Source organism: Oncorhynchus keta, chromosome 19 (assembly GCF_023373465.1).
Source record: "Oncorhynchus keta strain PuntledgeMale-10-30-2019 chromosome 19, Oket_V2, whole genome shotgun sequence".
Taxonomy (NCBI): domain Eukaryota; kingdom Metazoa; phylum Chordata; class Actinopteri; order Salmoniformes; family Salmonidae; genus Oncorhynchus; species Oncorhynchus keta.
The window spans coordinates 69033422-69061136 of NC_068439.1; the positions used below are offsets into that span (position 1 = coordinate 69033422).

Below are 27715 nucleotides of genomic sequence, written 5' to 3' on the forward strand. Positions count from 1 at the left end.
CAAAGTTTGTGTTTACGCAAAGAGCAAGAAGCATTACTTTAAAAAATAATAATAATAACTTTTATTTTGAAAAGCACAACATCACATAGCCAATGGACACACTGCATGTAACTTTCCTTCATACTTTCCCCGATGGGACTATTCTGTACGTTCAACCTGGGCCTGTAAATCTATGCATGCTCCTTTCGTCTGAGCAGTTTCTTAAAGGCCAACTTAAAATCCTCATTGAAGCTGGTGTAAAGTAGAGGATTAATAAGTGAGTTGATGTAGCCCAGCCAGGTTAGGAATTCTGACACCTGGGGTGAGGCAGTTATGACCTGTAGGCCCACAAGGAGTTCCTTCAGAAAGAAAGGCAGCCAGCAGAGGATAAAAGCCCCGAGGATGAGGCCCAGGATACGTGCTGCCTTCCTCTCCCTGGAGGTACAGATCTGGCTCCTCTCATCTGCCCCGTCCATATCTGTCTCAAATGAGGGGATACGGATGGTGGCATTGAGCCTGTCAAACTCCAGAGTGGGGTCTGAGGTGGATAGTTCCGATACGCAGAAGGTGTGTGCCATACGGCAGTGGTTCAGAGAGTTCTGGCTATCAGTCTTCGTCTGGCTTCGGCTGCTGAAGTGCCGCGATGAGCCCCGTTTCTGATAGAGCGTCTTAGCAGCATTGTAAATCCTATAGTACAAGATGAGAATAAGGGTCATGGGGATGTAAAAGGCCCCGAAGGTGGAGTAAATAGTGTAGCCCACGTGGTCATGCTCTATGATGCACTGTTTTGGGCCGTGGCTACCGGGCCTGTGTCTCCAGAAGAGGGGTGGAATGGATATGAAGACTGAGATGACCCAGATGATACCCACCATGACAGCTGCCCGGCGGGCTGACCTCTTACGGGCATACTCGATGGCCTTGGTGATAGCCCAGTAGCGGTCCAGCGCTATGACACACAGGTGCAGGATGGAGCAGGTGCAGCAGGTCATGTCCACACTCAGCCAGGCCTCACACACCACCTGGCCCAACGACCAGTACTCTGTGGCAATGTATAGGATGCTGATTGGCATGACCAGGATAGCTACCAGGAAGTCGGTGAACGCCAGGGAGCAGATAAGGTAGTTGGCGGGAAGGTGGAGCTTCTTGGTGGTGCAGATGGCTGTGATGACAGCACTGTTGGCGAGCACAGTGAGGAGGGTGAGTAGCGCCAGGATAACCACCAGCACCACCATCCTGTCTGTGAACACCACCACAGGGAGAGTGCTGTCTGGAGCTCCTGTGCTGTTGGTGATATTGGGCCCTGTGGAGTTGTCCCCAAGGTCCCTCTCCATCTCCATCTTCCCCAGACAGGGCCAGCTCTCCCCCACTGATGGGCACACTCTGTCCCAGGAATAGGATCCACACTATAGGTCAGTGGTCACACTGTAACACACAAAACAGACATATATGGTACATTAGAAAGTGCATAAAGATTCATATTTCATAATAGAACATTTGCACAGACTGTCACAGTGACCTTGGTGAAAACTTGTTTTCAGTAGGATACTTTCATTAGAACTCATACAAGTACACTAGCTGTAATTTTATGTCATATCTTTTGTATAATAGGCACTTAACACCGGAGGGCACATTGTTTCTTTGCTCTAGCAAACTTTAAATTAGTCTTTGTATTTTTCACCTGCCTTTTAATCAACAGAGCTGCCCTTGGCAATTGGAGGTTGTTATACAATAGAAGAAAGATAGACAATAAAGGTAAAATAGTGCAGCCCATGGCAGTAGTTGAGCTTCTGAAAGGTGGGGGATTTGGATTTATAGTGAAGACTTTATAATCCAATGTTATTTGGGAGATGAAAGCCACTTAACACAGCAAGTACTTATAAAACTGAGGGGTCCTAAAGTCCTAAAGTGGAGGACACACTGATAATTGTCACTGATATATTTTTTTGTTTTGTCTACAATTAAACACATATAAAGATATATTACTGTACCAATAAGGGGGAAACTGTTAAAACACTCTGGAAGAGAATACAGAGGAAAATATACAGAACAGTGAGTGAATATAATAAAAATAACAACTCCAGCATTCTGGTGATCTTGATGCTCCCAACAATTTAATAGATCATTTTGACCAAGGTTTCAGTCTAAATCAACCTTCATCAGGGTGAGTGAACGTAGCATGTGGCAAGTGTAAATGAGCCCTAATGATGTAAAAAGGTTTATCTATCTCATACAATGTCTCTCGTCCACTCTGAGAGGCAGAAATATAAGCCTTTATATCTGCAGGCAGGCCTGAGAGACTGCTGAAGGACACTGCTTGAGGAGGCAAATTCATTTAGCTAGACTCGGTAGATAGAACATTTCAATGTCAGCTGTCAGCATTGAGATGGTTCACTACTGTCCCTAGTGCACCTCTTAGCACAGACCTCGCCTGAGTCAATATAATTACTGACAGATGGTCCATGCCAGGGTGCCCAGGCTGGTAATGATTTGCATTAGTCAATAAAGCAGAATAAAATTACTAAGACCATCTACTTGGTGAGAGTACAGGGAAACAGCAAGAATAGCTGAGAAAAAAAGTGTTGGAATTGATAATACAACTCATTCAAGATGATCTAATTTTAGAGGTCTAAAAGGACGTTAGAGGTCAATCTAAATGTCACACAAAAACATTCCTGGTAAATAAGAAATATTAATTCTTCTCCATAGTTGTATGTATTTTTAAAGATACCAAAATGTAATGATAAAGAGCTAAACATGTTATTTTATTTGTTACATGTGCCGAATACAACAGGTGTAGACCTTACTTACAAACCCTTAACCAACAATGCAGTTTTAAGAAAAATAAGTACAAAATTAAAATAACAAGTCATTTTATTACTGCTCTTAAGCAGTAAAATAACAGCGGGGGCACAGGTTACTCAAGTAATTGAGGTAATATGTACATGTAGGTAGAGTTAAAGTGACTATGCATAGATAATAAACAGAGACTGGCAGCAGCGTAAAAGAGGGGTGGGGGGGGGGATAGCCAGGGTAGCCATTTGATTAGCTGTTCAGGAGTCTTATGGCTTGGGGTTAGAAGCTGTTAAGAATTAATGGACTACACCTATTTCAAAAATGGAATCTAAATTACCAGTAAGATATGTCTACCTCTGTATTACTCAGCCTGAAGCAATGGTTTCAGACAATTTAGTCAACACTGGAGGTGTCCAGAGGCTTGAAACCAGTTTCTTTTCAAAGAATTCTCCCCTCGACCAAGCCCACAAATTTTTTTCCAAATTTTTTTCCATTGACCCCCACTGTAAAAGAGACAACTTTGTTGTCAATATTTAGTTATACAGAAATAAACAAAACATGCCAAACAGCTGCTGTGTTGTTCAGTTTACATGTAACCAGGTCAGAAATCCCAACCTACAGTTTGCAATGCTCCCACGTAGGGAAATAGAGCCTGCGAGAAGAGCCCTATGGCTCCAGGTTACTCGGCGTGGTAAATGTGGGGACCCTGGTGTCCAAATAGGCTACACGTAGCTATGTGTGTGGGAAAACTTTTAATCACAGGTAATATATTTAACTTGTTTAGTATACTGTAGTCTGTTTGTAACTCCACTGACTACTTGTAGCTGTATTGTTTGTTTGTGTTGTTGGTCTTGGCTAGCTGGTCGCTAGCTAGCTAGCTAGCACTCACGTGGCTGCTAGCACCGTCATCAAAAGGGGCACGAGGGAAGCCGTACAATATTACTTCTTTCTAAGTAATGAGAACTCTCGGTTGCAGGCAAAACAGAGCAGTACGCCTTGTCCTTAACTGCACATACAGAACTAACATCAACAACATGAATGCCAGTCTTTCCTGGTTGAGGGTTGACAAGAGATTAACTGCTTCTCTTCTAGTTTTTACGATAAGTATTACTGTAATGAAATGTACAGATTGTCTGCCTAATAAAATAACATTCAGCTCAGACACCTATACATACCCCACGAGACATGTCACCAGAGGTTTCTTCACAGTTCACGGCAACGCACATTATTATATAGAGCCATGATCACACGGAACTCCCTTCCATCTCCAATTACTCAAGCAAACAGCAAAATTACCTTCAAAAAATATTAAACAGCATCTCATTGAACAGCGGGGACTATGAGGACACACACGCGCACACACACACACACACACACACACACACACACACACACACACACACACACACACACACACACACACACACACACACACACACACACACACACACACACACACACACACACACACACACACACACACACACACACACACATCATTTGTTTTAATTGTATTGTTTGTATATTGTTGTATTAACATTTTTTGTGACTGTGCTTGTCTACCTGTGATTACTGTATGCCTCGCTGTATGTCTCTCCCAAATGTCAATATGCCTTGTATACTGTTGTTGTTCAGGTTAGTTATCATTGTTTTAGTTCACAATGGAGCCCCTAGATCCACTCTGCATACCCCTGTTACCTCCTTTGTCCCACCCCCCACACATGCGGTGACCTCACCCATTACAACCAGCATGTTCAGAGATACAACCTCTCTCATCATCACCCAGTGCCTGGGCTTACCTCCGCTGTACCCGCACCCCACCATACCCCTGTCTGCGCATTATGCCCTGAATATATTCTACCATGCCCAGAAACCTGCTCCTCTTATCCTCTGCCCCCAACGCTCTAGGCGACCAGTTTTGATAGCCTTTAGCCGCACCCTCATACTACTCCTTCTCTGTTCCGCGGGTGATGTGGAGGTAAACCCAGCCCCTGCATGTCCCCAGGTACCCTCATTTGTTGACTTCTGTGATTGAAAAAGTCTTGGTTTTATGCATGTCAACATCAGAAGCCTCCTCCCTAAGTTTGTTTTACTCACTGCTTTAGCACACTCTGCTAACCCTGATGTCCTTGCCGTGTCTGAATCCTGGCTCAGGAAGGCCACCAAAAATTCAGAGATTTCCATACCCAACTATAACATCTTCCGTCAAGATAGAACTGCCAAAGGGGGCGGAGTCGCAGTCTACTGCAGAGATAGCCTGCAAAGTAATGTCATACTTTCCAGGTCCATACCCAAACAGTTTGAACTACTAATTTTGAAAATTACTCTCTCCAGAAACAAGTCTCTCACTGTTGCCGCCTGCTACCGACCCCGTCAGCTCCCAGCTGTGCCCTGGACACCATTTGTGAATTGATCGCCCCCATCTAGCTTCAGAGTTTGTTCTGTTAGGTGACCTAAACTGGGATATGCTTAACACCCCGGCAGTCCTACAATCTAAGCTAGATGCCCTCAATCTCACGCAAATCATCAAGGAACCCACCAGGTACAACCCTAACTCTGTAAACAAGGGCACCCTCATAGACGTCATCCTGACCAACTGGCCCTCCAAATATACCTCCGCTGTCTTCAACCAGGATCTCAGCGATCACTGCCTCATCGCCTGTATCCGCCACGGAGCCGCAGTCAAACGACCACCCTCATCACTGTCAAACGCTCCCTAAAACACTTCTGTGAGCAGGCCTTTCTAATCGACCTGGCCCGTGTATCCTGGAAGGACATTGACCTCATCCCGTCAGTTGAGGATGCCTGGTCATTCTTTAAAAGTAACTTCCTCACCATTTTGGATAAGCATGCTCCGTTCAAAAAATGCAGAACCAAGAACAGATACAGCCCTTGGTTCACTCCAGACCTGACTGCCCTCGACCAGCACAAAAACATCCTGTGGCGGACTGCAATAGCATCGAATAGCCCCGTGATATGCAACTGTTCAGGGAAGTCAGGAACCAATACACGCAGTCAGTCAGGAAAGCTAAGGCCAGCTTCTTCAGGCAGAAGTTTGCATCCTGTAGCTCCAACTCCAAAAGTTCTGGGACACTGTGAAGTCCATGGAGAACAAGAGCACCTCCTCCCAGCTGCCCACTGCACTGAGGCTAGGAAACACGGTCTCCACCGATAAATCCATGATTATCGAAAACTTCAATAAGCACTTCTCAACGGCTGGCCATGCCTTCCGCCTGGCTACTCCAACCTCGGCCAACAGCTCCGCCCCCCGTAGTTCCTCACCCAAGCCTCTCCAGGTTCTCCTTTACCCAAATCCAGATAGCAGATGTTCTGAAAGAGCTGCAAAACCTGGACCCGTACAAATCAGCTGGGCTTGACAATCTGGACCCGCTATTTCTGAAACTATCTGCCGCCATTGTCGCAACCCCTATTACCAGCCTGTTCAACCTCTCTTTCATATCGTCTGAGATCCCCAAGGATTGAAAGCTGCCGCAGTCATCCCCCTCTTCAAAGGGGGAGACACCCTGGACCCAAACTGCTATAGACCTATATCCATCCTGCCCTGCCTATCTAAGGTCTTCGAAAGCCAAGTCAACAAACAGGTCACTGACCATCTCGAATCCCACCGTACCTTCTCCGCTGTGCAATCTGGTTTCCGAGCCGGTCACGGGTGCACCTCAGCCACACTCAAGGTACTAAATGATATCATAACCGCCATCGATAAAAGACAGTACTGTGCAGCCGTCTTCATCGACCTCGCCAAGGCTTTCGACTCTGTCAATCACCAAATTCTTATCGGCAGACTCAACAGCCTCGGTTTTTCGGATGACTGCCTTGCCTGGTTCACCAATTACTTTGCAGACAGAGTTCAGTGTGTCAAATCAGAGGGCATGCTGTCCGGTCCTCTGGCAGTCTCTATGGGGGTGCCACAGGGTTCAATTCTCGGGCCGACTCTTTTCTCTGTATATATCAATGATGTTGCTCTTGCTGCGGGCGATTCCCTGATCCACCTCTACGCAGACGACACCATTCTATATACTTTCGGCCCGTCATTGGACACTGTGCTATCAAACCTCCAAACGAGCTTCAATGCCATACAGCACTCCTTCCGTGGCCTCCAACTGCTCTTAAACGCGAGTAAAACCAAATGCATGCTTTTCAACCGATCGCTGCCTGCACCCGCATGCCCGACTAGCATCACCACCCTGGATGGTTCCAACCTTGAATATGTGGACATCTATAAGTACCTAGGTGTCTGGCTAGACTGCAAACTCTCCTTCCAGACTCACATCAAACATCTCCAATCAAAAATCAAATCCAGAGTCGGCTTTCTATTCCGCAACAAAGCCTCCTTCACTCACGCTGCCAAGCTTACCCTAGTAAAACTGACTATCCTACCGATCCTCGACTTCGGCGATGTCATCTACAAAATGGCTTCCAACACTCTACTCAGCAAACTGGATGCAGTCTATCACAGTGCCATCCGTTTTGTCACTAAAGCACCTTATACCACCCACCACTGCGACTTGTATGCTCTAGTCGGCTGGCCCTCACTACATATTCGTCGCCAGACCCACTGGCTCCAGGTCATCTACAAGTCCATGCTAGGTAAAGCTCCGCCTTATCTCAGTTCACTGGTCACGATGGCAACACCCATCCGTAGCACGCGCTCCAGCAGGTGTATCTCACTGATCATCCCTAAAGCCAACACCTCATTTGGCCGCCTTTCGTTCCAGTACTCTGCTGCCTGTGACTGGAACGAATTGCAAAATCGCTGAAGTTGGAGACTTTATCTCCCTCACCAACTTCAAACATCAGCTATCCGAGCAGCTAACCGATCGCTGCAGCTGTACATAGTCTATAGGTAAATAGCTCACCCTTTTTCACCTACCTCATTCCCATACTGTTTTTATACTGTTTTTATTTATTTACTTTTCTGCTCTTTTGCACACCAATATCTCTACCTGTACATGCCCATCTGATCATTTATCACTCCAGTGTTAATCTGCAAAATTGTATTATTCGCCTACCTCCTCATGCCTTTTGCACACATTGTATATAGACTGCCCATTTTTTTCTACTGTGTTATTGACTTGCTAATTGTTTACTCCATGTGTAACTCTGTGTTGTCTGTTCACACTGCTATGCTTTATCTTGGCCAGGTCGCAGTTGCAAATGAGAACTTGTTCTCAACTAGCCTACCTGGTTAAATAAAGGTGAAATAAAAATAAATAAAAAATCAGTGTAACAGTGTTTTGTTACTTGTCATGCTTTGTGTTTTTTGTGGACCCCAAAAAGAGTAGCTACTGCCTCTGCCACAGCTAATGGGGATCCAAATAAATAAATGGACAACAAGAAAATGTAGGTTTGAAAAAGGTCAGGTTTTTGCTGTGAGCCAATGGGGTAACCTAGGTAACCACATGTTGTTTTCACCAAAGGCGGGCGGGGCCGGGACTTTCTATCTAATACCGACTGGGACTATGCCTTTCAAAGACGCATTCCCCTCATCACTGGCTTCACCTCTCCAGCACTCTCTGAGATAATACAGAGCTGTGTGTACAATGCATCCTAGTGCCTACCCCTCAGAGCCGACGAGAGCTCCCTTCATGTAACCACTCAGTCTGGCATCTGAAAGGCAATTTTCACTGAGGAATAGGGTCAGCACACCACTGTCACATCATTTATGGTAGAGAGCCAAGAGCTAGCACATTTTGATTTTATCCATGGCTCTGAAGACATTCCTTTGTTGCTGATATTTCATTAAAGTATTTTAGATAGAACTTGGTTCAGTGCTACTGCTTGTTACTTAATAACCTCTATGGGATCATTTAGCATTTAGTTGTTCTTCTGAAGAATTACAAGTCCCTCTCAAATGTAATGCACAAACTCTGCCTTGGACTCAAATGCCCCATTAGTTTCCACTGGAAAGGAAGTAAAAAAAAACAACTCCAAAGCCACAAATCTCTTCCGCATGCCATATGCTAACCCATGTCCATGACCTGCCTACTAGCCTAAAACAGAATCTGGGCCAACCCATTACTGAGGTCAGCTTCAGCATCACATACCCAATGTAATGTTGTTGTTGATCTTTCAAGAAATGAGCACAAATCCCGCAATTTGGCAGTTTCAGATGAAGTGACAGACAGAGTAGGCCTATGATCCATTGGGGCATAGAGTCCTAATTTGCTATTACTTTTTTATGTAGTCAGAGTCAAGAATCATAGGGAATAAATAAGCCATCGTTGTCATCTATTTGTCATCACATTTGAATCACAAATTGATACATTACTGTAGTGTAATAATACTGACAGTAGTGTATAAATTGGACCACATAAATCATTTAAAGCACCTTTTGAGAGCAACTAATCAGCCTAATAAAGATTGCTATTTTTCACGTGAGCTGTGCAAAAGTAATTGCTGTAACACAGCCAAGTCTTGAAATGCCTGTGAGCTAAATTAATAATTCAACAGGACACTGTATTGTATCACACATGACCATGGTAACATTCACAACAACACTTTATAATGCCAACTGCCGTGGAGAACATTAACACCTTCTATTTCTCATTGAAAGCAGCAATCAGCAGTTTAAACAATAACAACGCATTTTCCCTGCCCCTGTTTCTGTAAAAAGCTGAGGAATGGAGCTGGAGAAATGTAACCACTTTCAAATTTGTAGATAGAGCTATGGATACAAGGATTGAGCATTCATGATATCAACATTATAGTTTTAACCATAATATATCGTGTTTGTTTACATTTACTTTGTTTACAAACATTGGAGTTAAACAAGCATATATTTTTAGGTTCTGATGAGTTATGACAGTTGAACTAACCTCAGGCATTTATAAATTATATTCTCCAAGCATCAATGTTCTCTACAGAACTTGGCATTATAAAGGGTTGTTGTGAATGTTACCCTGGTAATGTGTGATACAAAACAGTAGCCTGTTGAAAAATGAATGAAGTGGTAAGCAAGTAAGGTCTAAAAAAAACAGATTTTCATCAAGTCAAATTAATTTATTGTGTTAAGAGGATTCATGATGTTTGTATCTAAACCAAGGCAATTCATTTTAAGATTGTTCTATACATCAGTTGGGGTCTCTGTAAGTTTCAGGTCCTTAATCTGGCATGAAAGTGCATCCTTGTAGCTATGTGTGTTAATATAGTCAAAATGCTTGCCTTGGGGTAAATTGAGCCAATGGCCTTGGGGTAAATTTAAGTGTTTTCTTTCCAGGCATAATGCAAGGCATTATAGCTGGGATTTGAGGTAACAAGGGCCTATTTTCAAATTGTGTGTTTGTTAGGTGTTAAGCCTGTGTTAAAAGATGCTTAAAATTATTAAAAGACAAAAAGTGATTGTGTTGAATTGTGTTTGGGAAATAGAGATAGACATGGTTTTAAAAAGGTAGTGGTAATATTTCATTCAGTACAGAAATGTGTAGGTGGCTTAACTTACCCTGTCCCATGGCCTAACTTACCCTGTCCCGTGGCCTAATTTACCCTGTCCCGTGGCCTAACTTACCTTGTCCCGTGGCTTAATTTACCCTGTCCCGTGGCTTAACTTACCCTGTCCCGTGGCTTAACGTACCCTGTCCTGTGGCTTAACTTACCCTGTCCCGTGGCTTATCTTACCCTGTCTCGTGGCTTAATTTACCCTGTCCCGTGGCTTAACTACCCTGTCCCGTGGCTTAACCTACCCTGTCCCGTGGCTAAACTTACCCTGTCCCGTAGCTTATCTTACCCTGTCCCGTGGCTTAACTTACCCTGTCCCGTGGCTTAACTACCCTGTCCCGTGGCTTAACTTACCCTGTCCCGTGGCTTAACTTACCCTGTCCCGTGACTTAACTTACCCTGTCCCGTGGCTTAACCTACCCTGTCCCATGGCTTAACCTACCCTGTCCCGTGGCTTAACTTACCCTGTCCCGTGGCTTAACCTACCCTGTCCCGTGGCTCAATTTACTCTGTCCCATGGCTTAATTTACCCTGTCCCGTGGCTTAACTTACCCTGTCCCGTGGCTTAACCCACCCTGTCCCATGGCTTAACTTACCCTGTCCCGTGGCTTAACTTACCCTGTCCCGTGGCTCAACTTACCCTGTCCCGTGGCTCAACTTACCCAATACCCGGGGGTAAACTGTCAAGAGACCACTTTGTTTGGACAAGATATGTTTTCAAAATAAATGTTTACAAAGATATTTTTCAGGGATACACAACATCCTGAAAATATGTAGATATCTTTATTAGAAAGAATACTATACTTCCTCTTGACAGAGTGATGCTGAATGTAAAAATTCCTCAACGTACCCCACTCTCCCCTACATATTATTCATTTATAAGTACAAAAAATGGTTAGAGCAACTGCAGATTTCCCCTTTACTACTGTTCTACAAACACAGAGCCAGAACTCAGAACTGTGCTGTGTAACATACAATCATTTCTAGTAGGGAAATGACAAAGTACTGTAATTCAGAGCCATGATAAAACACAATTTATGTGACCCAATGGCACCCTATTCCTGATTTAGTGCACTACTTTTGAATGGGCCCTGGTCAAAGGTAGTGCACATTATAAGGTATAGGGTGCCATTTGGGACATAACCAACTGGCTTTTACAGCTTTGGTACATTCCAGGTAGAAGACTGAAGGATGACATCTAAATCATTCACTGACTATGCTGACTGGGCTTGATTTTGTAGGGAACCAGGCAAGTCACACTCAGGAAGTCGGCAAACGATGCTGTTACTCACCAGAGAAATGGATGGCTTTTCAGGAGTGGAGATTGCAATGGTGATCTTGCATTATCATAAAACTGCCTGTATCACAAGTTGTGGGGGAACAATCCATCATCAACACACACTGGAAACCCATCATAGCCAAACATGGTCTGATTATATTATTCAAATCTGTTAATGATCTCTTTGCTAAGCCCATTGCTAGAGATAGGGGAAAATTAATGCAAAATTGATAAGGAAAATTAAGATAGACTTATACGTGTGTTATCTGAAGAAAAGAGCCTGGAGTAAAGAGATGAGGGGAAATAGAAATGGAAAGATAACTATGATAGGTCAGGGGAAAGGTCAATGCATCTCCATTTTCAATTCATATCCAATTAGATATGTTATGACATCCAGGCATATTATTGGCTCCTCCACTAGCATCCTGCTCTGGAATGCATTCTTCCTATTAGTGAGCTTAGACACAATGTGCATCCCAAATGGTACCCTAATCCCTATGTTGTGCACACCAGAGCACTACATAGGGATTAGGGTGACATTTCAGACACAGGAAGAGGATTTGAGTATGATGGATCATAAAGAGGGGACAACTGTTCATGACAGGTAGAGGGCTTTATTTTCGACTGGCGCTAAGGAGGCGCAAGTGTCAAACGCATGTCCGTTTGCAGCTTTGTCATGTACAAACTGGGTCAATTGCATTTTCAAGCCCTAACGCCAGGTTGGGAAATATACCTGTCTAATATCAGCTAGTTTGCACTGACGTGGGAGGGGAGGCACTATCTGAGGTGTGTCCTTAAACAGGAGCGCAAAAGTGACCATTTCATGCAGTGCTAATGGGAAGTTTTAAGTACCACAAAAAGCAAGTCTTAACGGTAACACAGTTGATAATTCCATGGATTGTGAGAGCGGAAGCGCAGCCTATCCAGCCATGATGGACAGTGCCCATGGAATGAGATATGTGCCTTTTGTGCCGGTGAATCTCGCATTGAGAAACATACGATTGGTTTTACCCCATTTCATTTAATTTGATTAAAAACAAAGTATAGCCTACCCTCCTCTTAATCCAGGCTGGTTTAGCAGGTGCGTCTTTTTATCCTGGCCATCAGCCTAAAATGGCCTATAAATAAAGGGGTTTTAAATGGTCTACTGAGAGTACTCTGAAATATTTTAGAGGTTTTTGCCCTCATGCCTTTTCATTCACATAGCTGCATTTTGCTTGTTCAAGTAGGGTATCCATCCCCATTTTCAAAAGAGCGCCCCCCCAAAGACAGGCTCCTCCAAACTATTCAGTCCTCCTATAATGCCACATCAATGGCAGATTATTTTTTGAAAATCTGCAAAAATCTGCCTTGTACATAGGCAACAATACAATAGACAAGAGCCTAGTATTTTGTAGAGACGTGCAAATGTTTTGCATAAAGACATTTAGGTCTACTGACAGCTGCCTTCAGGATGCAATTCTTGGTGTGATTGAGAGGACAACTGTTCACCAGGAAGGGTATATGGGATGCTGTCAAAGGTCCTGAAATGACTATGATGCCAATGCCATGTTTCTACTTTAAACATATCAAAGATCACAATCTTCAAATGCTTTGGTTTTAACTCCTGTTTTTGATCATAACGGTTTCGCTTGTCATCAGAACATCAGGTAGTAATGTCACCATATGAACGCACTGTCAAAGTTGTGGCAAACAGTATCACATGCTGTCCTCCTAAACGTCCACAGTGCCATGTCTTTGCTCAGAATGGTGTGATTTAAACGTTTTTTTCAAACATTGTTAATGTCACCATCTAACTGCACTGTGAAAGTTGTGATGTAAATCTTGCTGTGATGGAGGAGTGGACAGACAACCGTCTACCACGAAAGGGTGCTGTCCAAGGACCTCAAATCCCATCTGGCACTTCCATAACTCTGATTAGCTTTAAACCCAGCCAGATAACAATATTTTGAATGCTTTGGTATAAACTCGTGTTTCGCTTGTCTTCCAAATGCCAGGCAGTAATGTCACCATATAAATCCACTGTCAAAGTTGTGATGAACAATGTTTGTGAGATTATACTTTTTATTAATTGCCTCCGATGTCTGTTAAAGGAATAATGTCCCTCCCTGGGAGAGAATGAATATTGATTGAATAACTTTCTGTCTGCATCCCAAATGGCACCCTATTCCTTACTTTAGTGGATTTTGACCACGGACCATAGGGTTCCGGTCAAAAGCAGTGCACTGTGTAGGGAATAGGGTTCCATTTGGTAAACAGCCTCTCTTTCCTGCTGTCCTAAACCTTTGCTTATCTGTTGTTCTATACATCTGGCTGGTGGTGAGACTTCCTGCTCCTAAAATATAATAACATTTGACCATGATGGGAAGTCAGCCACACAGCAGCACTAAGACATGATTTAATACTGATGCCCCTGATCTGTCATTGTTATTGTCTCGTTCTCTGTCGACCTAAAAAATGCACAGGATAAGAATTACAGACTTGAATACATAATCAAGCTCTGTCTCTTTGTGTGGATGTCAATAGTTTAATTGGATTTGCTGTGATACAGGAACCTTGCTGTGTACGCCCTTTGTGTTTCTCCAGCTCTTGACAGCACTTGAATTGTTTCCTTTGCAAGTTACCCTTTCCACTCTGGCTTCAATTAATTACTGTTACTTTCTCTTAAGACAACACCTGAAGAATCCCAAACAATAAAGACCACCCTTGAGATCACCCTGGCCTGTGGTCGTCAGAGACGATAAAGGAGAGTGGCAGAGTGAGGTTTTAGTGAGTAAACACAGAGCTTGAGTTTATGTGGTGGTTGTGAATGACGACCGACAGAATGCAAGGCCATGAGTCGTTTGTCTGGACTGCTGTAATAAAGGGTGCCTTGGGAGGAATAAAAGTAGCAGACTATTGATTTTCACCTGAGGGCTCAACCGAGCTGCTATAGTGGTCTTCCTCAGGTAGGAACGAGGCACAACATCAGTAACGTATTTAGATTGAACAAAGTGTGGGCACACAGTGACAGACAGAGCCTGGACTTTCTAACAAACTTTGGTCTCAGGGAACAGATATTTTAACACAAATTAACATTTACCTTTTTTCAGCAACAAGTTTACTGTTGAGTCAAACAATGTCCAACATGCTGTCTTAGAAAAAAGGCTTCCAAAAGTGTTCTACAGCTATCACAATAGGAGAAGCCTTTTTGGTTCCAGGTAAAAACCCTTTTGGGTTCCTGGTAGAAACCTCTCAGGAGGTTCTACCTTGAAGCAAAAAGGGTTCTTCAAAGGGTTCTCCTATGGGGACAGCAGAATAACCCTTTTAGGATCTAGAGTGTTCTAAGAGTGTACTAAATAGCTCAGAATTTGAAAAAGAGAAGTGAGACAAGTGGAATCAATTAGGATCCTCTCAGATTCAGCATTAAATATCGCACTACTTTCACCTCTAGCCACACTCACACTCAACAGTTGATGATTGAGGCTATTTATCTTCAGCTGTCTGGCAGAATCTCAAATATTAAAAGGTCTAATCACTGCACTATCAGAAAGATTAAATATGACTTGGGCACTAAGCCATTCCAATCCTTAAAGACTAAATTGTATATCTGTTATGATTCACAGCATAGGCTATGGAGTTGGCAAATGTTGCAGGCGTAATAAATTATGAGAACATGACATCTTAACTCAAAATAATATTATAAAAACATTTATCAAATTAAACAGTTATTATACTGTTTTCATAGACAGACTATTTTTAAGGGAGATAGACCATGTATAATCCAGCACCTTGTCTGAATTGGACATTCTCAGTGCATTTAAATGAAGAGATATGATGTACATCCCAAATGGCACCCTATTACCTACACAGAGCACAACGTTTGATTAGAGCCCCAGAGCCCTGGTCAAATGCACTATACAGGGAATAGAGTGCCAATTGGCACGCAGCTATAATCACAAACATCTGCCTCGATTCTTTAATGTCATTGGCTGGGCCTTGTGAGCTGTTTCATTACTGCTGGAGAGGGATAAGTACACATTACAGGTGTGCTAGCTGGTAGGTGTGTGCTAACACACACACACACACACACACACACACACACACACACACACACACACACACACACACACACACACACACACACACACACACACACACACACACACACACACACACACACACACACACACACTCAGATAGGCTTGCGATATAATTTGTGTCCCAAATGGCATCCTATTAACTATATAGTGCACTACATTTGACCTGAACCAAATGGGCCCTGGTCAAAAGTAGTGTGCACTATGTAAGGTATAGGGTGCCATTTTGGACTAATTCATACTGTACAGTAGCTCAGCAGAGTGCAGCTGACGGACATTGCAAAGAGGCATGTGAGACCTAGGTGCGACTAATGCTGATCCTGATCATCTGGGCATTAAATACAATATTATGTGATTTGTGTGAGAAGCTTACCTATCATTCCTGTGAGGCTAAGCACAAGGTAGGGTGATTTATGGAAAGAGATTATGCTGTTCCAGTGCAAGGATGCACTCATCTCAGTTCATCTGTGTTCATCTAGTAAACATTGTGGATCCAGTGAGGGGGGTTTGACTAGGCTGAAGCCCCCTCAAGAATAGGTCTAGCACCCCCAACAGAATATTTTATTCGTACCAAAGTTTTATTAGCTATCCCAGTGGAAATTTCCTGGTCCCGCTAGTGTTAGCAAATGTGAATTCTTGGGGCCAGAGCCATATGCCTATTCTAAGATCTTCACACTTGTGTTCTCTTTCCTGTCACATGCAGCTTTTGTTTAGATCATTAACAGAACAGGAGTGCAAACACACTTGATGGTGACTGATCTCCAAAGAAGGAGAGAATAGGTTACAGGCTACCAGCCCCACCTCAACCTCACTCCAAGCTTTGGGTTCACAGATACTAGTAGACTACAGTTGTGGCCAAAAGTTTTGAGAATGACACAAATATTAATTTTCACAAAGTCTGCTGCCTCAGTTTGTATGATGGCAATTTGCATATACTCCAGAATGTTATGAAGAGTGATAAGATGAATTGCAATTAATTGCAAAGTCCCTCTTTGCCATGCAAATCAACTGAATTCCCCCAAAAACATTTCCACTGCATTTCAGCCCTGCCACAAAAGGACCAGCTGACATCATGTCAGTGATTCTCTCGTTAACACAGGTGTGAGTGTTGACGAGGACAAGGCTGGAGATCACTCTGTCATGCTGATTGAGTTCGAATAACAGACTGGAAGCTTCAAAAGGAGGGTGGTGCTTGGAATCATTGTTCGTCCTCTGTCAATTCTTCTTCCGATGGCATTGAAGAGTACCACACATCAGTCACTAGCTTCATCAAGTGCATCGGTGACATCATCCCCACAGGGACTGTACGTACATACCCCAACCAGAAGCCATGGATTACAGGCAACATCCGCACTGAGCTAAAGGGTAGAGCTGCCTCGTTCAAGGAGCAGGACTCAAACCTGGAAGCTTATAAGAAATCATGGTTATGCCCTCTGACGAACCATCAAACAGGCAAAGTGTCAATACAGGACTAAGATCGAATCGTTCTACACCGTCTCCGAAGCTCGTCAGACGTGGCAGGGCTTGCAAACTATTACAGACTACCAAGGGTAGAACAGCCGAGAGCTGACCAGTGACACGAGCCTATCAGACCAGCTAACTAACTTCTATGCTTGCTTCGAGGCAAGTAACACTGAAACATGCATGAGAACATCAGCTGTTCCGAACGACTGTGTGATCACAATCTCCGCAGCCGATGTGAGTAGGACCTTGAAACAGATCAACATTCACAAGGCCGCAGGGCCAGATAAATTACCAGGACGTGTACTCAGAGCATGTGCTGACCAACTGGCAAGTGTCTTCACTGACATTTTCAACCTCTCCCTGTCTCAGTCTGTAATACCAACATGTTTCAAGCAGACCACCATCGTCCATGTGCCCAAGAACACTAAGGTAACCCACCTAAATGACTACCGACCCTGTAGCACTCACGTCTGTAGTCATGAATTGCTTTGAAAGGCTGGCCATGGCTCAGATCAACTCCATTATCCTAGAAATCCTAGACCCACTCCAATTTTCAAACCGCCCTAACATCCACAGATGATGCAATCTCAATTGCACTCCACACTACCCATTCCCACCTGGACAACAGGAACACCAATGTGAGAATGCTATTCATTGACTACAGCTTAGCATTCAACACCATAGTGCCCTCAAAGTTCATCACTAAGCTTAGGACCCTGGGACTAAACACCTCCCTTTGCAACTGGATCCTGGACTTCCTGACGGGCCTCCCCCAGATGGTAAGCGTAGGCAACAACACATCCGCCACGCTGATCCTCAACACAGGGGCCCCTCAGGGGTGCGTGCTCAATCCCCTCTTGTACTCCCTGTTCACTCATGACTGCACGGCCAGGCACGACTCCAACACCATCATTAAGTTTGCCGATGACAAAATCTAATCGTACTACACCGGCTCCGACGCTCAGACTCCGAAGCGGTAGGCCCGATCACCAACAACAACAAGGCAGCCTATAGGGAGGAGGTCAGAGACCTGGCAGTGTGGTGCCAGGACAACAATCTCTCCCTCAACGTGATCAAGACAAAGGAGATGATTGTGGACTACAGGAAAAGGAGGACCGAGCGCCATTCTCATCGACAGGGCTGTAGTGAAGCAGGTTGAGAGCTTCAAGTTCCTTGGTGTACACATCACCAAGAAACTAATATGGTCCAAGCACACCAAGACAGTCGTGAAGAGGGCACAATAAAACCTACTCCCTCTCAGGAGACTGAAAAGATTAGTCATGGGTCTTCAGATCCTCAAAAGGTTCTACAGCTGCACCATCGAGAGCATCCTGACTGGTTGCATCACTGCCTGGTATGGCAACTGCTCTGCCTCTGACCACAAGGCACTGCAGAGGGTCGTGTGTATGGCTCAGTACATCACAAGCTTCCTGCCATCCATGACCTCTATACCAGGCGATGTCAGAGGAAGGCCCTAAAAATTGTCAAAGACTCCAGCCACCCTAGTCATAGACTGTTCTCTCTGCTATTGCACGTCAAGCGGTACCGGAGCACCAAGTCTAGGTCCAAAAGGCTTCTTAACAGCTTCTACCCCCAAGCCATAAGACTCCTGAACAGCTAATCAAATGGCTACCCAGACCCCTCTTTTACAATGCTGCTACTCTCTGTTTATTATCTATGCATTGTCACTTAACTCTACCTACATGTACATATTACCTCAATTACCTCATACCTGCACCCTCTGTGTATAGCCTCTCCATTGTAATTGTATTGCTGCTGTTAAATTATTTGTTACTTTAATTTAAAACAAATTACTTATCTATTTTTTACTCAACACTTATTTTTCTTAAAACTTCTTAAAGGATTGTTGGTTAAGGGCTTATAAGTAAGTATTTGACTGTAAGATCTACATCTATTGTATTCCGGCATGTGACAAATAACATTTGATTTGATTTGAATAGGAAAGTATTTATTTTTAATTGCAGGCAGCCTATAGACTACCTTTTCAAAGGGATTGGCAATAGGCCTATGCATCAATGAAAGGAAATCATGCATTCTGTTGAGCATTATTCAATTTAAACACATTTACCTTAGATGCTTGCTTTTCTGGAGAAATACACCCATGATCCCTTTTATTATATATAAGATATGCTATGAGCGACATGTTCATATATCCGTTCAATAACATCTCATTCTAAAACAGTGAGACAGATCATATCTTAAGAATGAGTAAAATATAGCTTGGCTTATTTGTGAAAATTGTTATTTGGATCATAGACAAGTAATTTCCACTGATAATTTCAACACAAGTTAAAGAAATCAGGACGCAGCTATTCTAAATGTAATCGAGTAGTGGATAAGCAAAAAGGCCATATTTACCTGCAGAAAGCCGTGACTGCTCAGGAGACAGACTAATACAAAGGCATCCCTCATTAAGAAGTGCTTGTACGTTTTGTGCGCTGCGCATCACTTACCGTGGATTGTTTTTCCAAAGTCTTTTGGACTGTCATAATTTCCAATTTTTCACGGAAATGGATAAAGCGAAAACATATATTTTTTTATTCTCTGTGGTTGTCCTTCCTCAGGCGGTGGAATTTAGAGCGCAATTTCCCACGCGCTGAACCGTTCATCAGGTGTCCTCACATTGCCCACCGAAGATTTTCGACTGAGGATCGGTAGAACCTTGGAATAATCCGCGCCATTAGCCCTGGACATAGAAGTGCACTGATGTCATTGTTCTAAAATTGTCAAGTTTATCGGGAGAATCCATTCAAGTAATTCTGACGGTTTCTACAGCCACTTGGTTGCCTTTGGTTTTTGTCTACCTCCAAATATCAAGGTTGTCAGTGAGTCGCACTGAAATGAAACCACTGTAACACTAGGGGGCACATTTTGCTAGAAGCAGTTGCACATCACCAGGCAACATAAGAATCAGATGATAAAAAAGGCTATTTACTGCATGATGTCCATCTACCTTCGTAATGTTTCCAACTCAATAGGTTTTCACTGATCAAATTAATAAGCCTATGGAAAGTACTGTAGGGGTTGAGGTCTGGTGATAAGGACCAAAGGCCCATTTAAAGGTCACCAGAACATCAGTAAGCCTATTGGTGAGGATTGGAACATTTGACATAGCAGCATCAGTAAGATCTATGTAAGTCATAGGCCTACTACTAATCAGATGGACTATAGGCCAAGTTCCTCTGTGTGACTGATTCTCTTTCTGTGAGTCGGCCTATGAGTATCAAATTGTTACATATAAATTAATTATGATATCAGATAAGGGCACACAATCAACATAGAAGTCTGGGGGGGACTGATGTTAATCATTTGTTACTTACACACAAATGCACACAGTCATTTTTTATGCATGACAGGGTAAGCGATAAAGCAATTAATAATAATAATAAAAACGAATTGCTACTTTAAGCCCCCCTTAAGCAGCTCATTAGAATATGAATAATGATATAAACTAACAGCTGTTCAGTGTGTGGACTCAGAAAGGCTGAGATGGGGGGACCTGCTCTTACCATAGGGTTTATGGCCTATCCTTTATCGGGAACCTTCTCACAGTCAGAGATACAGGCTCAATTGATTCAAAATTCAAAATGAATACTTCCTCCTTGATTTCCTTAATTCCTCTACCACACAATAATTCCTCCACCACTTGGCTACATACATGGTGTACCAGTACTGAGTCAACGTGCAGGGGTACGAGGTAATTGAGGTAGATGTGTACATATGACTAGGAATAAAGTGACAGCTATTAAACAGTAGCAGCAGCATATGTGATGAGCCAAAAAAGTTCAAAGAAGTGTAATGACGTTGGCCTGGGAGTTAGGTTAAAGGTTACATTTGCAAAACCCTTGGTTAACATAGAGATTCTGGGAACATCCGTAGGTTTTAATTTTACATTACATTTAAGTCATTTAGCAGACGCTCTTATCCAGAAAGTTCAAAGAAGTGTAAAGGTGATTGACGCTGTCCTGGCCTGGGAGTTAGGGTTATGACAGTCATAAATACCTCTTGTTTGGGTGTAGGGCCCCCTGGAGGTACTTTTCCTGGTCTCTCTACCCTACTGAGGTTACATTTGCAAAACCCAGCCAACAGCGAGTTGGTTAACAGATAGAGATTCTGGGAACATCCGTGTTGGTGGGGGGAAATGAACTATATTCTGGTAATTCTTAGCGCTCTGGGAACAATTGAACATATGCGGTGGTACTTAATGAATATGATGTCAGTTCGGTTGACATCTGAGACATTCTCATCAATGATAAGATTACATAAACTCTACAGTGGAAAGTCTACACATCAGAGTTATCGGATTCACATTGAATTGTTGTTCAATTTAAATGTTTGAATATTAAGTTATTTGTGATGGGATGAAATGTGATTTTAGCTTCTAAAATGTGAGATTTGGGTTTTCATAAGATAGGGCTGCTCAATCAGTGGCCCGCCCCTGTGAAGGGACATGAGCTATAAAACTTTTCAAACACGCCCTCCTCTCCCTTCCTATATGGGGCGGCAGGCTAGCCTAGTGGTTAGAGAGTTGGACTAGCAAGGTTGCAAGTTCAAACCCCCGAGCTGACAAGGTACAAAACTCCCCTGAACAGCCAGTTAACCCACTGTTCCTAGGCCGTCATTGAAAATAGGAATTTGTTCTTAACTGACTTGCCTAGTTAAATAAAGGTAAAATATATATATATATAAGCCCTTGACGACAATATAACTTCCTGTTCCGAGGATGTGTCCCTCATTCTTCCCGTTCTTTCACTCAAACCCTGTCCTTTTCCTTTGTGTAACAAGCTGTCATATCTGTTCCGCCCATCAGGGACGTTTTCCTGTACGACGTAATTTGTAATCAAGTTATGATTTAATTATGTGTATGTATAAATCTGTGTGATTAGTTATGTATTTAGTAAATAAATAATTAAACCAAATTTTGTATTGCTGATTCAAATTGTTAGCCAGGGTTCGTACAGATAACCAAGAATTTACAACTTTCAGATGAGACTGAATTAAGATGATGATTGATATTGACTGCTATTGATGTAAAATATTACTAGGTCTTTAAGAGTTTATTCGGAAGATAACAGATCTATAAATATTATTTTGTGGTGCCCGACTCTCTAGTTAATTACATTTACATGATTAGCTCAATCAGGTGATATTAATTACGGAGAAATTATTTGATAGAATAGCATGTCATATCACTTAATCCGGCTTAGCCAAAGACACAACAGAAGATAGTCCGGGTAGCTATTTGGTTAACTATTTTACGAACTATTTAGCAGTCTTATGGCTTGGGGGTAGAAGCTGCTCAGGGTCCTGTTGGTTCCAGACTGCATCAGTACCGTTTGCCATGAGATAGCAGAGAGAACAATCTATTGCTGGAGTCTTTGACAATTTTAGGTTCTTCCTCTGACACTGCCTGGTACAGAGGTCCTGGATTGCAAGGGAGCTCAGCCTCATTGATGTACTAGGCCATATGCAGTACCCTTTGTCGCGCCTTGCAGTAGGATGCCAAGCAGTTGCCATACCAAGCAGTGATGTTACCAGTCAAGATGCTCTCAATGGTGCAGCTGTAAAACTTTTTGAGGATCTGAGGGCCCATGCCAAATCTTTTCAGTTCCTGAGGGGGAAGAGGTGTTGTCGTGCCCTCTTCACGACTGTGTTGGTGTGAGTGGACCATGATCGATCCTTAGTGATGTGGACACCAAGGAACGTGAAGCTCTCGACCCACTGCACAACAACCCCGTTGATGTGAATGGAGGCATGCTCGGCCCGCCCTTTCATGTAGTCCACGATCAGCACACATCACGACAAGAGAGACACCACAACAATACATAACGAGAGACCTAAGACAACAACACAACATAGCAGCAACCACAGGAGGTCGGTGGCCCCTTGATTGGGGAGGGTGGGCTCCTGGTAATGACTGGAGCGGTATCAGTGGAATGGTATCAAATACATGAAATACATGGAAACCATGTGTTTGATGCCATTCCATTCACTCTGTTCCAGACATTATTATGAGCTGTCCTCCCCTCAGCAGCCACCACTGGCAGCAACACATGACAACACAGTATGGTAGCAAAACAACATGACAACAACACGGTAGCAACACAACATGGCAGCAGAACAACATGTTAGCAGCATGGTACAATCATGGTATAGCAGCATGGTACAAACATGGTACAATCATTGTCGGGCACAGACAACAGCACAAAGGGCAAAAAGGTAGAGACAACAATACATCACGGGAAGCAGCTACAAGCGTCGTCGGCAAACGTAATGATGTTGTTGGAGTCGTGTGCGACCACGCTGTCATGGGTGAACAAGAAGTACTGGAGGGGACTAAGCACTCACCCGTGAGGGGCCTTCGTGTTGAGGAATAGCATGGTGGATGTGTATTGGCTTACCCTCACCACTTGTGGGCGGCCCGTCAGGAAGTCCAGGATACAGTTTCAGAGGGAGGTGTTCTGTCTCACGCTCCTTAGCTTAGTGATGAGCTTGAAGGGCACTATGGTGTTGAAAGCTGAGCTGTAGTAAATTAACAACATTCTCCCATACACTATATATACAAAAGTATATGGACACCCCTTCAAAGTAGTGGGTTTAGCGATTTCAACCACAGTCATTGCTGACACGTCTATAAAACAGAGCACACAGCCATGCAATCTCCATGGACAAACATTGGCAGTAGAATGGCCTTACTTAAGAGCTCAGTGACTTTCAACATGGCACCATCATAGGCTGCCACCTTTCCAATAAATAGGTTTGTGAAATTTCTGCCATGCTAGAGCTTCCCCGATCAACTGTAAGTACTGTTATTGTGAAGTGGAAACATCTAGGAGCAACAATGGCTCAGACGTGAAGTGGTAGGCTACACAAGCTGACCAGACGGGACCGTGGAGTGCTGAAGCGCATTGCGCGTAGAACTTGTCTGTCCTCGGTTGCATCACTCAGTACCGAGTTCCAAACTGCCCCTGGAAGCAAAGTCAGCACAAGAACTGTTCATCAAGAGCTTCATGTAATGGGTTCTCATGGCCGAGGAGCCGCAAACAAGCCTAATATCACCATGCGTACTGCCAAGCGCTGGCTGGAGTGGTGTAAAGCTCGCTGCCATTAACCTCTGCAGTGATGAATCACGCTTCACCACCTGGCAGTCTGACGGACGAATCTGGTTTTGGCGGAGGAAGAATATTGGTCTGGGGCTGTTTTTCATGGTTTGGGCTAGGCCCCTTTGTTCCAGTGAAGGGAAATCTTAACGCAACAGCATACAATGACATTCTAGACGATTCTGTGCTTCCAACTTTGTGACAAGTGTGGGGAATGCCCTTTCCTGTTTCAAGGGGAATGCCCCCATGCACAAAGTGAGGTCTATACAGAAATGGTTTGTCAAGATTGGTGTTGAAGAACTTGATTGGCCTGCACAGATGAATTGGAATGCCGACTGCGAGCCAGGCCTAATCGCCCAACATCACTGCCCAACCTCTCTTGTGGCTGAATAGAAGCAAGTCCCCACAGCAATGTTCCAACATCTAGTGGAAAGCCTTCAGAGAAGAGTGGAGGCTGTTAAAGCAGCAAAGGGGGGACCAACTCCATATTAATGCCCATAATTTTGTAATGAGATGTTCGACGAGCAGGTGTCCACATACCTTTGGTCATGTAGTGTAGGTGTTCCTCTTGTCTCGGTGGGAAAGGGCAGTGTGGAGTGCAATCGAGATTGCGTCATCTGTGGATCCACTCAGGTTTCCCCTTTAATTTGTTGAAGTACTTTATAAACACTGTACATGTACAGTGACACACATTGAAAAACTGATAGAATGATGACTCACTTGCATACTTAAAATTCCCAGAAGTGCTTTATCACAGTGGTTTAGGCATTGTGGAGTGAAGGTGGAAAAACATTCCTGATGTTCAATGGACTAGACTGAGTAGATTCTCTCTCCGGCTGTAGAGATTTCAATCTAACACAATCCCTCTACCTACTATGCCATCTCTTCCTCCAGAACAGCCTTGCCATTATACTCCCTGCTCCAGGTGGTATTTGCACTGCGTAAGTTATTGGTGCTCGAAACTGACATTGTACTACTACATGACTTTGATGAATGCTGTTAGAGCAATGGCGTCGCATAAAGATGGAGGTCTGAAAGGGAGGGAGCTGAGGGCGACAAGTTGTGAGTGCGTTCCAGCAGGTCGTTAAAATCCCAGGCTTGCGTCCCAAATGTCACTCTATTCCCCCTGGGCCCTGGTCAAAAGTAGTACACTATGTAGGGAATAGGGTGCCATTTGGGACGCAAACCAGGGCCATGGATCAGATCAGAACACATTAATCCTACCTTGGTGACCCGACCCGGTGGCGTAGCGGCTGTGTGCTGAGTGCTCCAAACAGGAAACATCCCCTTGGGAGTGCCAGGGGAGTAGGGGACTTGTCACCATTCATCGATGTTGTGTAACATTGGATGATATGATGCTATCCAGAGAAGTGTGTTTGGTGTAGTAGGATTTTCATTTCAGGCTGCTACAGGTTGGAATGTGGACTGAGCTATTGTAACTCTTCACAGATTATGAAATAAGGTTAAAAGGACCCAAATGATTTGACACGGCACTAGATCCAACTCAGAATAGAAGAACTTTCCTCCAGTATCTGTATTTTTCAGTTCCAATTCAGAGAGGAGATAGAAGATTACTTTATTGTCTGTTGTCCACAGGAAAAGTAAATGTTCCTCTCTGCAGTATACCATCTTCACCAAGACACACACACATACACCACCCCCACAAATAGGTTGGAGCACAAGGTCAACCACAGTGCAGCACCCCTGCAGCAGCTTACTGAATACCAAACGATTCTTGGAAGCAAACATGTCACCATTGAAGGGTAACATATCTGATGTGAGGAGACTCCATTTAATAGGTTACCCAAGGTCAAAGACACACAGCAGCAAGAGAGAGAGATGATACGACCAAACCACTGTGGGAATGTAGAGATGAGACAGTGCGAGTGCGAAGAGGAACAATTTCTAACACAATGCCTGGAGGGTGTTCAGTCATCAGAACCTCTACTCAGCACTGTTAGAGACTACCGAGTCATCTTTAGGTGTCTGGCAGCGAGCCATCCCCCATCCAACTTAATGAAGCCATCTGGCATGTCGCCGGAGTGTGAAACAGTGAAACGGCACCCTGCACAGAGAGATAATTGGACAAATAAAGATCTGCCGTCTGCCAGCCTTTTGCCCATCAGTCCTGGGTAGACTCTATGCCAGGCTAGCTGAGAAGATGTGTACTGTATGTGACATCACGGCCCTGTACATACCACAACAACAACACTAAGACAGTTTCAATCATTAGCAGAGCAGTAAAGCTGTGTACCGGAGACATGGATTTTGCCATTAAAAAATCTGGTTTTCTTAGAGACCGTTAGTTGGCTGTAGCTTCTGTAGTGCACACCACTCCTGTACTAAGACAAAGCTCGCTAGGTTACTTGAGGCTGTGGAGTTGTTTCAGCAAATTGGTGTCTGTGAAGCAATTTAGCTTCCCCTGAAAAAACCTGTGTGAGGAATCTGTCATTACAGAGAGCCCTCTCTCTTCTCCCTGTTTCAGGATAAGGGCTTTTATGCTGATTGCTCTACCTTCACTGCAGACAGATGGTCAAATTGGCTATGAGAAGATGAGACCCCCGTCAGCCTCATGGTAACAAATACTTTTGCACACATCTTCAGTGACTGGGCTGGGTCACGCAGTCTTGGAGACAGGGGCATGTCAGCTTGATTGGATCAGTTGTGACTGGTATAAGAGGGATATTTCCGCTGGGTGGTGTATGTGTGTGTGTGTGTGTGTGTGTGTGTGTGTGTGTGTGTGTGTGTGTGTGTGTGTGTGTGTGTGTGTGTGTGTGTGTGTGTGTGTGTGTGTGTGTGTGTGTGTGTGTGTGTGTGTGTGTGTGTGTGTGTGTGTGGCTCTCTCTGCCTCACACTGAGTAAAGATTCCTCCAGATGGTAGAGTTGTAATCTGTTATGTCTCTCTTTGCTCTGCAATAATTCTTTATGTCTGAAGCTTAGCAAACAGCCACGAGGCAGGTTCAGAGTCAGATGTTCAGAATGTAGACTAATGTATACTATAAGAACGTATCTCAGTTCAGACACTGCCAACACACTGCCTGCTACTGTGATTCAGCACTATACATATAGGAATTTTGGTATGAATTCAGATTTTAACAATGTCCTTTTAAATGACCATTGCCTTTAGTCTAGTGCTGCAGGCCGGGTGTTAACAACCAATCCCCATTCACTAGCTGATAATGTGATAAAGTGTGACACTTTCGAGGTGGTCCATCCATAGGCATTCAATATTGCCCTGTCACTGGAGGACCTTTGATAACACTTTCCTCTTTAACATGCTAATTAGACTGTCCAGGATTTATTTTTTTGGCACTGGGGAACAAAAATAACACATACTGTATGTTTATTTACTGAGAAGCAAAGCTCTAGACCAAGTCTTTGAAATGAATGAATCTAGAAACACAGTAGGTTTATAGAAAATGTTAATCCGGCAACAGCCTAGTAGTTAACCAACAGCTGGTGGGAGATAATATTGGAGCAAAACAAGAAGACCATTATTAATGTCATGGCATCATCTCATTATTGAAAAATAATCTTTAAACAGG

At 43.7% G+C, this 27715-nt stretch overlaps 1 protein-coding gene across 1 annotated transcript; it reads right to left on the bottom strand.

The window, feature by feature from the left end:
- Positions 1-149: 149 nt before the first annotated feature.
- On the bottom strand, positions 150-19772 carry LOC118397821 (5-hydroxytryptamine receptor 1E-like). The gene is made up of 2 exons (XM_035792697.2): positions 19524-19772; positions 150-1401 (listed from the first exon to the last, which is right to left on the bottom strand). Exon 2 carries the CDS (start codon positions 1314-1316, stop codon positions 171-173), a length of 1146 nt encoding a protein of 381 aa, XP_035648590.1. The 5' UTR covers positions 1317-1401; positions 19524-19772; the 3' UTR covers positions 150-170.
- Positions 19773-27715: the final 7943 nt, after the last annotated feature.